Source organism: Carassius gibelio, chromosome B2 (genome assembly GCF_023724105.1).
Source record: "Carassius gibelio isolate Cgi1373 ecotype wild population from Czech Republic chromosome B2, carGib1.2-hapl.c, whole genome shotgun sequence".
Taxonomy (NCBI): domain Eukaryota; kingdom Metazoa; phylum Chordata; class Actinopteri; order Cypriniformes; family Cyprinidae; genus Carassius; species Carassius gibelio.
In genome coordinates this window covers 26271630-26287667 of record NC_068397.1, presented here as the reverse complement: position 1 = coordinate 26287667, position 16038 = coordinate 26271630, and the positions used below count along the sequence as shown (strand labels likewise).

At 36.5% G+C, this 16038-nt stretch overlaps 1 protein-coding gene across 1 annotated transcript; it reads right to left on the bottom strand.

Annotated features, from left to right (window-relative positions):
- Positions 1 to 2349: 2349 nt before the first annotated feature.
- On the bottom strand, positions 2350 to 11284 carry LOC127951510 (serine protease 56-like). Its single transcript, XM_052549405.1, has 15 exons — positions 10821 to 11284; positions 9310 to 9468; positions 8981 to 9235; positions 8611 to 8800; positions 7352 to 7460; positions 7076 to 7232; positions 6814 to 6956; positions 6549 to 6708; positions 6194 to 6382; positions 4981 to 5148; positions 4682 to 4833; positions 4144 to 4588; positions 3737 to 3799; positions 3442 to 3548; positions 2350 to 2911 (listed from the first exon to the last, which is right to left on the bottom strand). The coding sequence occupies exons 1-15, from the start codon at positions 10918 to 10920 to the stop codon at positions 2738 to 2740; spliced, it is 2571 nt and encodes an 856-aa protein (XP_052405365.1). The 5' UTR covers positions 10921 to 11284; the 3' UTR covers positions 2350 to 2737.
- Positions 11285 to 16038: the final 4754 nt, after the last annotated feature.

Here is a 16038-nt window from a genome sequence, read left to right as displayed (position 1 = left end):
GGAAAAATAGGTGTGGTTCCAAACTAGAATTCTCATTGTTATTTTCAGAATGCCCACACAGTCTGTACCCATACTGTGTGTCAGCTGTCACCATACACACATGCGCACACACACATATCAAAGACCTCAAAACAGGGTCACAGGAACTAGTTTTATTACCTCTGTCCGTTTCTCTCTGATGTAAAGCAGAAAGATATAGTTACAGTAAGTCAGTGCACAGATGGTGTCCCAGGCATGATTTGCGGAAAGACGTGTGTCATCAGCTGTCATATGTTCATATCTATCTAACGATTGTCGTCTGGGGAGACAAAGAGGGTCATAACATCATAAATTCCTTCATTTACAAATTGGGAAATTGGCTTTGCTTCCAATTTGGATGTGTTTAGTAAAGATTTCATGCATGTTTTTTGCATGAATAGACAGTTTTCTGGAATGTTTGAGAGTGCGAGCCGATCTGTGAGCTGTACTGTGGGTCAGCGGGTGCTATTGGGGATCACATCCTCTAGTCTAGTGTATTATTATAACCCTAATGGCATCTCTGAAGCATACATTCATAACAGCTGCACTTAGTCAGCTATTTTTTAAGATGTCTTGGAGATACATCAGATAAGAAACTTGAATACGTGTCCATTTTTTCCCAAAAAGTCTGACATTTCAAAACTGAGGTTTCGAGTCATTTTATCATTCGCTCAGCTGATTTGTTAAAAACACAGATTTATTAAAAAATATACTATTTCAGGTAGTGGAACAAAAGAGTTCCAGTTAAACAGCAATTTCAAGTATATGAGCTGAAAATCTGAATATTATTATATAGGTTATTATTGCCTCATAAGCTGGTTCACTGGGTGTCCAGTGTAAATGAACAGTTCAAACAAACAAATGAATAAATATAAAAACAGATGGTCAGACAGACTAAGCAATGAACAAAGGATGGGGATTGATTGATGGATGGATGCTTTATTCGACATCCTGTGATTAAACTATGTTTTTAATGAGTAAAGCTGTAATTTTTACAGGTAACAAGGGTTCATAATATTTGATCATAGACAGAGAGTTCAGAAATATCACGTGTTGCCACCCTGTACCATTACAATCCTTCACCATTGAGTGCTGGGGTTTATTTTTAACACTTTGGAATTTTGGAATGATGGATTCTAGACTGGCTGTTTGTTTGAGGATCAGAGATGCAGGGCTTATTGATACAAACTATTTCCATATAATTCCATCCGAATAGAATATAATGGAATCCTTGCAGTATCTGGCAGAGATTCGAGATTTGCAAGAGATTAAAGTGAAATTCTAAACTAGAGTGCAAGAGTAGCTAGATCATCCAATCCTGTCAATCATTACGCAAGAACATATCAACACAACAGCTGTTTGCAACACTTCTGTGACAGTACTTCTGGCATCCACCACACCATCTCATGCATTATTTTTGTCCATTCAGAAGTACAGGGGGCCCAAACTGATCCCGAAACACACTCAAGGATTATATAAACATGTCAAACTGTGAAGCTACAGTTGATTGGCACTGAAAGTGAATTTACATTGCACCTAAGAAACCTCTTACGAATTCTTTTTAAAGGTGGAACAGACAATGAGCTGCAACTGTCAACTATCAAGCATGCAGTCATGGCATTTCTCAGTGTTCCTTTAGGATCCTCCAGAATCTTTAGTGCTCATTCTGAAGCCCAGAGGATTGTCATCAGCTCCAAATAAAGAATCAGAATGATGTTTGTTAGTAATGTAGGGACACCTGTTGTGGAACAGCACAATTAGGACAGTTCCCGTATACTAAAACCCCTCAGACACTAAATCTGAGCCAAAAAAGACCCCCTGAGTTCCAGCACTGCTTCCTCCTGACAGAGATGTTCAGCTGCCACGAACTGACATGATCATAGCAAGTGCAGATTCAGGGAAGGTAAACAAGCCTTTAAATAAGGGGATTTCTGGCAGACGTTACTTCCTTTTCCCATAAATCTGAAATAGAATTGTTACATGAGAGTCAGCAGTAGTAGTGCTAAGATTAGAATGGTGTGAAATACACACCTGGAAAAAAAAAGGAAGTGAAAAAATTAAAAAGTGAAAGGAGGAGAAGGGGAAGGAGCAAAAATGAGAAAAGAAGGAATAAAGGGGAATGGGAAAAAGAAAAAGAAAGGAAGAAAGAGGGAGGTTAAAATGAAAGTGAATTGCTCAATTTAATAAAAAAAATATTGTAGCTCATACTGTATACCACAATGGTATTTTTATTTTATCAATGCACTGTCATATATATATATATATATATATATATATATATATATATATATATATATATATAGGTAATTAAAAAAAGAGTTCTTGACAAGCTCATGAGAACAACCTTTATTTAAATATGGTTAAATCTTTCACTCCATTTTATTCTTGATTTTTGTTTTCATATAAAAAATACAAATAAATATATAACAAACATCAAATATAATATCTGTACAGTTTGCAGCACAGACAGGAGGATCAACCTCTGTCCCTGTGAAATAAGTTAAGTCAGGGTGGACATACAGTCACCGTCAGTCCAGTCTCAGTATGCAATGACCAACTCAAAAGTGGCAGCTGTTCTGTGATGACTCTAGAAAAGAGGCCCCTTCCAGTCATTTTCATAGCAGCAGATCATATTAGAGAGTCAAGGATGTAATAACGTTTAATGTTGGGGATGCCATTTCAGCTCAAGTATAATTTCAGCAGCATACATGAGTGTGTTTTACGTTTTTAGAGCACCAAAGGCAATGGCGATGATGCGTGGCATGCTGCGGTAGAAAGCCTCATTCTCTAAACCCACCAAGCTATAAAAGGTCAAAGGTCGCCCACCAACAGTGGCCTTGATCCGTGACTGATACAAACCACGTTCATTCTTAGAATTCAGGTCAACCAGCACCTGAGATGATGAACACACATAAAGAGATACATACAAAATTAAAATCCAGCACCACAGAAACATAACATAAATTACAGACGTTTGGGGTAAGTAGATTTAACAAAAAATTATATAGATTTTTTTTTAACAAAGGTGCATTAAATTTATCAAAAGTGAAGGTAATGTAGAAGGCATTTATAGTATTTTTTTTGTCTTTTGAACTTTCTACTCATCAAAGCATCCTTGAAAACCAAAATATTAAGCTGTTTTTAACATTGATAATAAGAAGAAATGTTTCTTGAAAAGCAAATCAGCATATTAGAATGATTTATTAGAATGGAGTAATGAGTGATGGATTTGCCATCACAAGAATAACTGATTAGTAATATAACTGTATAATAATAAATAAAAGCAGCTTTCGTGAGAATAAGAGACTACTTTCAATATTACAAAAACTTAAAGACCCCTAACTTTTAAACAGTAGCGTATATATTATCATCTAATACAACTTCTGCAGAGTGTGTCTAGTACCTCGACACACACACACTCACCTCCTGGAAGATCATGTTTATGCTGTTAGAAGGAACAGACAGGATCCAGTTGTACATCTCGTTGGTGGTGCTGACCAGCTGAGCTGATTCAGTCACTCCTGAGCAAACTACAAAACACAGAGAACAAAGCCTTTAAAAACAGTAAATAATAAAAACTCAGATTCCTTAATATAAATCTAATGTTAACCTCATATTCCTCCAAATCATATGAATGGCACAGCTGACGTGTGTAGGCTCTATGACACAATTTCCAATGAATAGAAATGCAAAATGTAAATGAAACGAGAAACTGTACCTTTTTCACTGGCTCCTCGTTTCTGTCGCTTGTGTAGATCTCTCTTTCTCCTCCACAGGAGCTCTGAAACAATAATTAGTCTTTATTTTTATTAAATGAATAATGCATTTTTTTGTAATTAATTCAAATAATTATAATCATTTTATTTATAAATATATATTAGGCTTACTATATTAATATTCCTGATTGTCCTAATGTCTTTGAAATGTTAAATTTAGTCTGAAGCTTTTATTTTTGTATTTGTATTTACATTAATTCTTTTTAAAAGTATATATGATTTGAATTTAACAGGTGAAAAAAAAATCCAGTAATTGCAGAAAAGTCCTTTTAACAACTTTTATGAATTAAAGTTTCCTGTTATTCTTCCTCAATATTTTGGCACTCAGCTGTTCATTATTAACTCTTACTTTTGAAGAGTGGCTGTTGAAGCAAGGGCATCTGGGTAGGGACAGGGTGTTTTTCAAGCACTGAGTCAGAAGGTTCCTGGTTCTTGAGTAGTTTCAGCGGTTGTGTTGAAGGCTCCACAGATCTGGATGTTGTATCCATGTCATCCCGAGGGGATGCTGTCATCACCGGACGTCCTGTGACACTCCCTGTGCCGCTTCCTCTCAGAGCTTTATATATCAGAGCAGTCAAAATGTCAGCTGACAATACAGACTCCCTAGATTTGGCACGATTATCCTGTTGTTGTTTTCCAGTGCTGGTAATGGGGAAATCCCTCTGAAACAGTTGGTAGTCCAATTCTGGTATGACAGGAATGTGCAATGATTCTAGTTTGGAACGCAGGATAGCAATGGAGGAGCGCAGTGATCTGTCGAGCTGCTGAAGAGGTGCTTTTTCACTGTCCTCATCCTGAAAATTTCATCAAATGACCATCAGCGTTAGCTCATTGTGAAATGCTGCTCCATCATATCTAAAGCCATAGTTTAAGTTAGACACGTTTACCGGTGTGAAGAGTTGTTGCTCCTGAGACAGTTCCTGTGAGTTCTTCAGTTCTTTGTTTTGATCCAGATCTTCAGCAATGCCTGTAAGGTAGCTCTCCCAGTCGTCCACCAGGGGGCCCACTTTCTGGAATAGTGCTGGCCGGCCTACCTGCTCTTTGAGAATAATTTGTTGGTTAGATGTATAACAAAATGGAGAATAATAAATACAGATTCTGAAAGATATTTCATTCTGGAACGCATTGTATACATACTCATGTGCTCTGATTGAAGCAAAAAATCAGGAAAGTTTAATGGCTCTACCTGTTTCAAATGCATTTCTGCGTCTTCGTGGTATATGAGCAGAGCTGTACACATTCTCCACCAACTGAGGAAGAGTCTGAGTGAAGAAGGTCAGATCGACTTTATCTCTGATATAGTCATCGGCCCTCTGAAGCAAGTCCAGCAGAGTCTGCAGGAAGGAATGCAGCTCTGTAAAGAGAAAGACAGTGGACGGTGAGAAAGGCAGTAGTTGGAGGAAAGGGAAATATATTTTAAAATATATTCAAATAAAACACTGTTTTACTGTTTTTACGTTATTTTTTAAAAGTACACCATGAAATGACTAAATGTAAGCATAGTTAAAATCTATTTATTTATGTTTACTGACATATTGTTTGAGTCTTTATAAAATGGAAATTAAACTTTATTTGGAGTATCACTTGTGAATAACGCACATTTCTTAATTTTAAGCCTAATATCACTACTGATGAGGATTTTATGATCTTTGAATAATATCAGTCTTTAAAAGCAAGATATTTAAAGTGCACCTTAAAGGGGGGGTGAAATGCTATTTCATGCATACTGAGTTTTTTACACTGTTAAAGAGTTGGACTCCCATGCTAAACATGGACAAAGTTTCAAAAATTAAGTTGTACGTTTGAAGGATTGTTTCTGTTCCAAAAATACTCCTTCCGGTTTGTCACAAGTTTCTGAATGTTTTTTTCGAGTATGGCTCTGTGTGACGTTAGATGGAGCGGAATTTCCTTATATGGGTCCTAAGTGCACTTCTGCTATTGAGTGAAAACGAGCATTTCACCCCCAATTTAAGTTTACTTAACATGAAATCAAAAACACTTTAGTTTACAGTATTTACTTTTCACTAGGATAAATTTATGAGCTTAAAGTTAAAGTTAAAGTTACATGTAGATTTCTTTTAAAACTAGTTTAAATTCACATTTTTTTAAATTGATGAATTTCATAGAAGTGAGCCAAAAAGTGTCCAACGTACATGCAAAACTCCTTCGATGCCGTTTAAAAAGCATCACAGAATACACTCTTTTAAGGTGCAGAGCTAGTCAACAAAACTACATATTTCCATTTATGTTACTTCATAGTATACTGACTTTACTATTATTCCAAACACTGGAAAATTTTCATATTAAATAATGAGTATGCACATCCAAAGTAGCACTTGTACTGTACTGTACTGTAGGTTAATTCTGTTGAAATATGTAATTTGGTCTGGATGACTTACGGCACTTTTTAAACCGGCTTTGGCATTTGTCCTGAGCGAGACGCTGGCAGGCAGAGGGGTCGAGGGTTGGAGAGCAGGATAGTGTGTAGAAGTGGCAGAGCGTGGTGAATTCTAACATCTGCTGTTCTTCAGACAGCTCTGTTGTCTTAAGCAGCTCAGGACATGTGGGCTCCCGACTCCCAAAAGACTCTGGAATTTGGAGAATGGAATATAAAAAAAGATTTTGCAGGATTTGTGGCTTTCCACACAATTTGGATGTGTTACCTTTCACAGAAAGAGTAGGAGGGTTTTAAACTCAAGGCAGTGGAGATTTCTTTGTTTTAGTATTGTGTGTGCAACATGTTGAGCAACTCACTCTGTATCTCTGTCATGACCCAATCAGAGAAGGCGGTGACCCGTGTGTAAACGCCAGGCTTTCCCCTCTCCCCACAGCCATCCCCCCAAGAGGTGATGCCAAACAGCTGAAACCGTCCTGATAAACTGTCCTGGAAGATCAACGGCCCTCCAGAATCACCCTGTAGACATATTCAAGTCAGATGCAGTGCTTATGAAGCAGATATGATGTTTCTTCATCAGGTGTGGTGTTCATAATGCAAGCTAGGATGATAACGTGGAGATACCTGGCATGAGTCAATGCCTCCAGACAGGTACCCAGCGCAGAACATGGTGTTCGTGAGCAGCTCCTTCCCCAGTGCACTGTGACAGGTGCTCTGAGTCAGCAGGGGCACCTTTGCCTCCATCACCACATCTGCAGAGGGTCCGTCTACACTCATACAGAGAATCAAGACAAACATAACATAACACTTCACGGCATTTTAAGCAAACATTGTGTGATATTACTGAGCTCTTTTTCTAAAATATTAGCTATGCAGATTGTCTTACCCTCATACAAAGAACCCCAGCCGGCCACCAAGCAGGGTGTACCAGCCGGTGGATCGAGGTCAGAGGGCAAGCAGACAGGTGTGACCCGTTCAGACAGAATAACTGGAGAACTCAGCTCTACCAGGGCAATGTCGTTATTAAATGTCTTTGGGTTAAACTACACCAAGAGGAAAACATTGGACACAGATGGGACACATTTAATAATAATAAAACATTCTGCATTGTTTTAAATATTTTTAGATATATAGTATTACAACAAAGTTTTTTTATGTTTACCTTTGGATGAGCGATGATGCGATTGACTTTCATGATCTGCTCATCAGGGTCAGTTTTTGTGAGGTCAAACTCTCCCACTACAGCTGTCCAGTAACTCTCACCACGGCTCCTGTTTGGGGAGATACATTTTATATGTTCACAAAATAAGTACATAAGTTCATTCACAAATGGAACAGTACCACAAAGCACAATTTATTTATTTTTAATGTTATGGCACATTTAATTGCTGTTAAAATTGTGTATTGTTCACCTATTTTACAACAAGTCGCTAATAAAACAATCCACCTGTTTTATAGACCTTATGCATCAGAGAGACAAATGCACAGAAAAACTTACATTTTTGCGGGAGCTCACTGTTAAAGAGTAATTAGCTGGTGAAGTGTTTTGACTTATTGTAGAGCTAATGAAAGTTATCATGTTCATTATAATGATCATAGTGTTAGTAACAACAAATGTCAGTTGACCAGGAAGATTTAAAAACTAGCGTTTCATTCATACATTTCTTTTGACTTTGACCTTACGCTGTGGAAATACAAACCATAGGACAGAAGACAACGAGCGCAGTGCTGAAAAGGGGCAGGGCTACGTGAGGTCTATAAAAGTGCAAAATCATTTAGTGCCTTCAGTGGAAAATTTCTTATCCATACCAATAGCGAGATTTTAAAGTAGAAATGCAACAGTTGCGAAGGTTATTTTTTACATGTATTAGGTTGCAGATTACAAGTTACCCTATTAAAAATGTAATAAGCCGTGTATCTCAATTATTTTATTAATGTAACTGATTACATTTAATAACTTTTGGATTACTTTTCAAAATTTCTAACAAATGTTTTATGAATTAAGATTTTATACACACACACACACACACACACACACACATTTTTACTTTAAGATCGTGGGAAATAGTTTAATAGCTAAGATAGATACTAAGATAGAATGCCTTGGTCAATCTTAAAGAATAAAACACAAATGCCTCCTCACATATTTTAGAGCAGTAAATGCAATTTGGGAAATATGTCAATTAAATCTGTATGTGTGTGTAAAAATATTCAGATAATCGTTTTAGACATTTTCAAAAGTAACTGTAATTTTTTCTCACTAACTGTAACTTATTATAGTTCTATTTATTTTGTAATTAGATTCTTTAATGCCATTGCACATAACTAATTACTTCCAAACACTGAAGATATCCCGCCTAACATTAAGTTTCTAAATTATGTAGGTATGTATTTTGTAATACATGTATATGTATTTTTTACCCAGCAAAGCAGTGGGCAGCAGTGAGGACCCAAGAGCTGTCAACCAGAACACCCCCACACATCAGAGCCCCATCCAGCCGAAGGTTCACCAGCCATGGCCAGCTGCCCAGAGGAGCAGGAGATCCCCCCATGATACGAGAGCGAGGCTGTGTCAGGTTTTGCGAGACGGAGAAACGCTGGCCACACACAGCTACATAAAGGAAGCCAAATGATCAATGTCAAAGCTGAAATTACATTAAAAGGGACCTTTATCATTTATATATCAGTAAAACTAAAGGTTGATTTTTAAAGAAACATTTGAAAGTTCTTAGTATGTTTACATAATTCACTGAACTTTTCTATTTTGTGTTTTTTTTTTTTTTTTTTTTACCCTGTGCTGTGGTCTGTGTGGCCGGCTCCAGGTTCTGCATGGTGTTGAGCAGACTGCACTGCAGGACCCGAGCGCTGCAGCTCTCTCCCATGACTCTGATGCACAGGTCTTTGTTCACCTGTGCAGGTGTGCAACGATGTCTGTAGAAGCCACAGGCCTGACTCAGCAACCAGCTCCGCTCTCCTTCATCAGCTTCCTTCTGGGCGCGAGATATGACCTCACAGCTCGGCTCTGACTGTGTGTCCTCTGGAGATGCTACAGAGTAACCACCACCATCAGCATCCGTTTTTAAAGTCAAAGAGTCAAATAAAATGTGTATTCAAGCTTACCACAAGCGCCGTTTCGCTGTCCACAGTCCTGAAACAGGCAGGGCACACACCCTCTGCAGCCAGCTTCGACCTTACTGCGGTCCGATACGGCAGCATCTACGGCAGACAGAGCGCGGGACAGAGCCGCCTCCATCACTACAGTTCCTCTATCAGACAGCGCTGCAGATAGAAGCAGAAACAGATGTAAGCAATAGTGATTACATCCCTCAAAACATTTAATACAAAGCAAATCAAAGAAAAACATTAAAAGTAGGTATAAAGAAGAAAAATTAGACATTTTAGCTCAGCGGAGCAGAAAATTTTGTTGATTTGGTGTTTATGTGTAAATTAGAGAAGATTAATGAAATATTTTTGTTTCAACAATAAAATGGTCAGATATGCATATAAACAAATACTAAAACTACAGGACAGAGACCCAACTAACAAAATATATACTAAAAATGAAACTTTTAAAAACTCTTGGTTGTGCATATGTTAAAAAAACATTAAGGGAACATTCCATTTGATAATTTTGCAAACATTATGATAATGTTACTTTTGAATGTTCTCTGAACAATTCACGAATTCTGTGAATGATGTAAAAATAACTTTTTTGCCCTAACATTGAGAATGTTATTAAAGACCAGATGACTTTGAATTACATTTTTATTTTAACATTGCTGAAGAGAACCTTGCAAGAATGTTCATCTGTTCCCTGTTAGGTGGGGAGAACTCCAACATTTGCAAACAGTCTGAAAAGATTTCTTCAGCAAAAACAAATCCATTGGGAGTTTCTCAATGTATTACTGGCTGTGATAAAACTACATTTATATAATACATTATGTAAAAAAATGTATATATAAAAAAATCTATATGTGTGCAGTATTTTACCAGTAATGTTTTTTTCATCAGGACAAGTGAACAAAGTCATGCTCAAATCAGCACTAAAGACACCAAACACAAAGTTCAAACACACCGATTCACATTCAGCCGTCCTCTCCTCTCTATATCCCAAAGAGTGAGAGAGACATCAAAGCTGATTGAGATCTTAATGAACGGCCTGAACTCTGGCCTCTGTGGTGACTACGCTAAACTCCTGAACACAGTCTCACTGTGATGGCACACAAGTCGCACACAATGACTCTGGTCGCATTTTGGTTGAACGTTTGTTTATTTAAAAAAAATTTTTTGAGCAGTTCTACATTTGCAACACTTTTGCAACAAGATTATTAAAAAGAAAAAGAAAGCATAGTCATGAGGTTGGTTTGGATGTCATAGTGTTATTGCATCTTCAACTTGTAGTTTTACACTCTCAGTTACTGAGGCAGAACCTTAAAGTACAAAATCCAAAGATAAATATTTGTACTTTATTTACCCTTAAATGGTACATGTTGATACCATATAGCTGTGTATCAGTAACCTACCTAAAGTGTACATATTAATAGCTTATAAAAGGGTTCTGCCCCAGTGACAGTTTTGTATCTTTCTTCTAAGAATGTAGAAACAGCCAAAATGACTAATACCTGGCCTACCTTTAAGTGCACTCTGTGGCATTCTGTACACTTCTCTCGCTGGTGGCACCCCACCACACCAACCAATCAACATCAACATCAGCAGTGACATTGCACCCATGATTCCACTTCACCTGTCCACAGGTGAGTTTTTCTTAAGAAGTTCCACTTAAAAGCACAGTTGCATGGACACAAATCAGCTCCTTTCGTATCAAGGCGTCCCACCTCCTGGCTGGCTTAGCTTTTTCTCACACTTCCTCTCGGAGGACCTGTTGGTGAAAGAAGCTGATGGAACAATGGAAGAGCATGGAGCAGCCCTCCAGATATATGCAAAAGCACTGGACCTCTCCCTGAGGGGTGGGCATCAGGGCCAATGCACTCCCAGTTGAATTCATTAAGACGATGAGAGCAAATCACGAGGAACTTGCCAATGCTGGAAATGTTCTGTGGTGAGAGAAAAAGAGGGTAAGAGAAAGAGAGCTGGATGGGTATGGGGCGGGTTGTTTGAATTCATTAACGTTAGAGAAAGACCGAGAGGAGGGGGTGAGAGAGAACGAGAGAGGGAGCATCTGTCATTCAGCCAATCTCTGAATGAGAGCATTGTGCTCCTCCCTGAGAGTTCAAAGCGAGCGAATGTGGTGATCACAGGCACGCCGACCTCCTTGATCACTTTCACGCTTTTATGTGCTCCATTAAAATATTGTCAGTACAGATCATTGCATCTTTCTCAGCTCAGCATAGCTTCGTTGCATAAAAACATACAACATTAAAAAACAACAGTTCATCATTTGTTTACTCTCTAGTGGCAGAGGGTTCGTAGAAAAGTTTGGGTTTTGCTTGCTAATTTGTTTGGCAGTCCCAGAAGTTGTTTTCTACTGTAAATCTTTTTCGAAAACTTTTTTCAGTGACATTTCAAAAAACAAACTGAAGTTCAATATTAAAATCAAATTTTAACTTTTTTCAATATCTGTTTCACAAAATCAAATCTAATGCTGAGCTCTGCATAAAAGAACGACTAAATCATTGTAGAGTATATGGAAGTCTCATTTCTCCTGTTGTTTCATAGGAATGGCTTGACATGTTTATATTCAGATGAAAATGATTCCTTTTAAAATAAAATAAACATATTATGTGGTAACTGGTAGATTAAACTACTCCCTCATAGTAATTCATAGTTGAATTTTCTTCCATTTTTAAAATTATAAAAGCAAACATCATCAGAGAATAGTTTTTGCCAGTGGTTTGCAACCTTTTCTGGCTCCAATTGATTCATGAAATAATGGCACAATTGAATGACTGTTCTTTTCTCAAATAAGGCAGGGTGTGGTGATAATGAAACATTAATTTTATGTTGTCACATGGTATCAGGGTTGTAGTGTCTCTTTAAAGTGGACTCATGACAGGCTTTGTGACAAAGTGTGCAGAGATTAGTGAGTCCAACTAAAGGACAAGACAGGAACATTGTGTAATCTACGTGTGCTGAGTCTGCAGTCAGGATGAGAGACCCAAATTGGAGTTATGTTTGAGCCAACTGAGCAACTGAATACAGAGAGGGCATGCGGAGCAGCAGGCCACTTTCAAAGTGCTTCACTTAACGACTGAGAGAGAGAAAGACCTACTTTGAAAAACAGCACCACATGAGATAAAGTGTGGATGTTTGGTAAGAAGACAGAAACAAGCCAACATCTAATTCATCACTTTGTAAGCAATATAAAAGGGTTGTCCTGGTGAATAATGCTTTAAAATACTGAAAAAAAGAGAAAAACGTAAACAGATCGAAAGATATCAAATGGAAAGATGGAATTAAAGAGTAAGAGTCTCCCTTTCTTCCATTCTTCTCCTTTTTTGGCATGGAGAATAATAACAGGAGCCGACAGTGTGTTCCAGGCGTACCATGTGGCCCCTCCACAATGGTTTTGCCATCCTACTGCCAACTGAAGCACTGAGGGATGGCATGTAAAAAAAAAAAACAGGCGGCTGGTCTCCATTCATCTTTTGCCCCATTCCCTCCCTTTGCCCTGCTGCTCTCTTTGATGTTGCCTGATTAATCTGCCCTCCGGTCCCTTCGGTTTCTCTTGTCCACTTTGTGGTGCTCTTCCCCTCTCCTCCAAGATGCTGATCACAGCACTAAAGGCAAAAGCTGGATTCAAGGAAAAAGTTTTGGAAAAAGGGAGAGAGCAATGGAGGAGACTTTCAGTAGTAGTGTTCTGTTAGAAAAAAGTGACCAGAAAAAAACAATGAATAGCAGACAACTTCATACTAAAGCAATGTTCTTGGTTAATTAACCATTCAGCTTTACACGATTTGTGGCATTTGGTTGATAACCTCAGAAAATGATTTTTACAAACTAATGTCTAAAGTAATGCACTTGCAGAAGACTGGAAGTGTATGAAGCAATGGATTAGGTTTAAAAGCACAAAAATGTAAAGCTCATATTTTTGACAAACCAAACATTTTTTGTTTTTGTTGTTGTTGTCCAAGTTTAAACACATTATTTTAGAAGTGAGGCAACTGTGCATTTACTGCACAGACAAGTTTTGTCAAAATAGTGTAATGTCAAAAGGTAAAACATAAAAGTTTGTGTCTATACTTGCAGAAAATATTTTCGACTAACACTACCAATGAAAATATTATTATTATTGTTTTTTTTTAAAGAAAAATATTAATTAATGGATCAAAGGAGACACGAAAGGCATTAATATTAGAAAATATATTCATTTCCACTCTAAATTTCTATTTATCAAAAAATCTTTAACCCCCAAAAAGTCAGTTTCATTCAAAATATTAAGCAGCACAATCATATAAATTGATAATAAGAAGTATTTCTTATGCATCAAATCAGCATATTAGAATAATTTCTTAAGGATCATGTGACATGTGAATTCAGCTTTGCTATCACAGGAATAAATTACATATTAAAATAGAAAATCGTATATTTAAATTGTAACAATATTACTGTTTTTACTGTATTATCAAATAAATGCAGCTTCGGTGAGCATAAAATCAATTTTTCAAAAACATTTAAAAATTTCATATTTTTGAATACATATTGCAAGAACTTTTTTCAAAACTAATTTGCTGACCCAGGACAGTCGCAGAAGACAAGACTGTCTTTATGTAGTTTAGCTCTACAGAAGTTAAGGGTGTGAGAAACCACTCATGTCGTCACAGCCTTGGGGTCTGACGCACAATTGGAGCAAATGAGAGGGCAACTTGAGTTTGTGTGTGAGAAATTGTCAGCTTTTTCAAAATTATAGGGGGCAACAGAGGGAGGTTACATAAAGACATGTCACACAAAAACAAAAACGACACCCAAACAAGCCCTTCACATAAAAAAACCTGCGCAACAATAATGCTGAATAACACACAGGTATTGTGCACCAGTTATGAAACCATTTGTCTCTATTGTCTGGTGCTGAGAACAATTGAAAAGTGGGTCAGTGGGCTGAAAAAAAATCAGCTCCCAACATTTCAGTTTGAGCAATTTTTTTCCCAGAGAGCATTTTCTGCGTGACATGCACGACCCCATTAGCTCATGTACCAAACTCTTTCAGAACACAACCTCAATGACGATGACATCTGTCTGTATTAGATGATTAATTAAAAGGGTCGCACTTTGTCTTATATTTGTACTAATAATTTTTTCCCCATCAGTCCATTTATAATGTTAGTCAAGTTGTTTTGCACCAAAGATGTCATTTTCCTCCCCCTTGCAATTCTGATAATTCTCTCAGAATTGAAAGATATATACTCAGAATTGCTATATATATATATATATATATATATATATATATATATATATATATATATATATATATATATATATATATATATATAAACAGTTCTGACTTTGTCTGAGTATTCCAAAAATATAATCAACTTTGTGAGAGAAAAAAATGTTCCAATTACCTTTCTTATATATATATGGTTGGGTGGATTCAGAGAGAAAAAAATCTGGACTGAGAGATTTAACCTTGAACCTCTGCAAGAAGAAAAAGTCTGGATTTTGAGATATACACTCAGAATTACAAGGGGGGGGGGGGGGGGGAGTTTGAATTATGAGTTAAAATCACCTACAGACACAAACAAAACAAGAAGTGACATCTGTATAAAGACACTTTCAGTGCTTCAACAAAAAATCTACACAGAACAACAACATTAAAAAAATCATATTTTGATTTCAGTTCACAAACAATTATTACATTTTGCTAAAAACATGGTCTGTATAATATTAATAATTTCTCTAACACAGTATAAATAAGTATTGATTTTATATTCTATGAAGGGGATCAGGATTATATTTAATTGGCCTTCAAAAAGCTTGAAACTCCCTTCTGATAGAGACGCGCTGACAACACATTACTTTATACACTTAACAAAATAAGTTTTACTTTATAAAAACAAAATGAGTAAACATCACGCATCAAATTAATATAATGTATTAGATTATGTACCTTTTTACCTTCATAATCATGACTGGTACCATAATCAAACTTGAGTCTGTATTTGGGACCATCAGCCTATGTCAGCTGTGAAGGAGAGCGTTCGACAGGATATCAACAGCGCCTTCTTCTGGACAATGACGACTGTGTCAGTTTTAAAATTTGATTCCATATAATCCATATAAAGAGGTTTATTAAAATAATTGGTTCCGCAAAAGCGTGTGAAAAGTATGTAAGAGAGCCCGTAGTTGATTCATTTATTAGCAAAAATAAATTATTTTGGGTGAAGGCCAGTAAACGTGGAGTAGAAGACTACTTGTAGAAAAGGCACGGTTCTGGTAAATCCACAATTTCTGTTAAATCCACCAATTAATTTTGGTTTACAGGCCATGTTAACTCAATGTCGCTGAACGGTACCAAAAAAAGAGTAAGAAAGACATAAATAAGTAAATAAATAAATAAATAAATAAATGTTTGATATTTGACTCTAGTCTAGAGGGCCCTTAAGCCTATGTTGACATCAAAGAACATTGTTCTTGTTGTATTATATATATATATATATACACATATACACACACATATATATATACATATATATACATACATACACACATATATATATATATATATATATATATATATGTATATACACATATACATATATATATATATATATATATATATATATATATATATATATATATATATATATATATATATATACATATATATATACATACATATACATATATATATATATTTACCCTCATATATACCCTCTCACATTCAACTTTGTT

Coding starts and splice junctions, on each gene's coding strand:
- LOC127951510 (XM_052549405.1), bottom strand. CDS start 10,920: ATGGGTGCAATGTCACTGCTGATGTTGATGTTGATTGGTTGGTGTGGT. Junction 8,801..8,980: donor CACACAGACCACAGCACAGG/GTAAAAAAAAAA, acceptor TCCTTTATGTAG/CTGTGTGTGGCCAGCGTTTC. Junction 3,800..4,143: donor TCAACAGCCACTCTTCAAAA/GTAAGAGTTAAT, acceptor TTATTGTTTCAG/AGCTCCTGTGGAGGAGAAAG.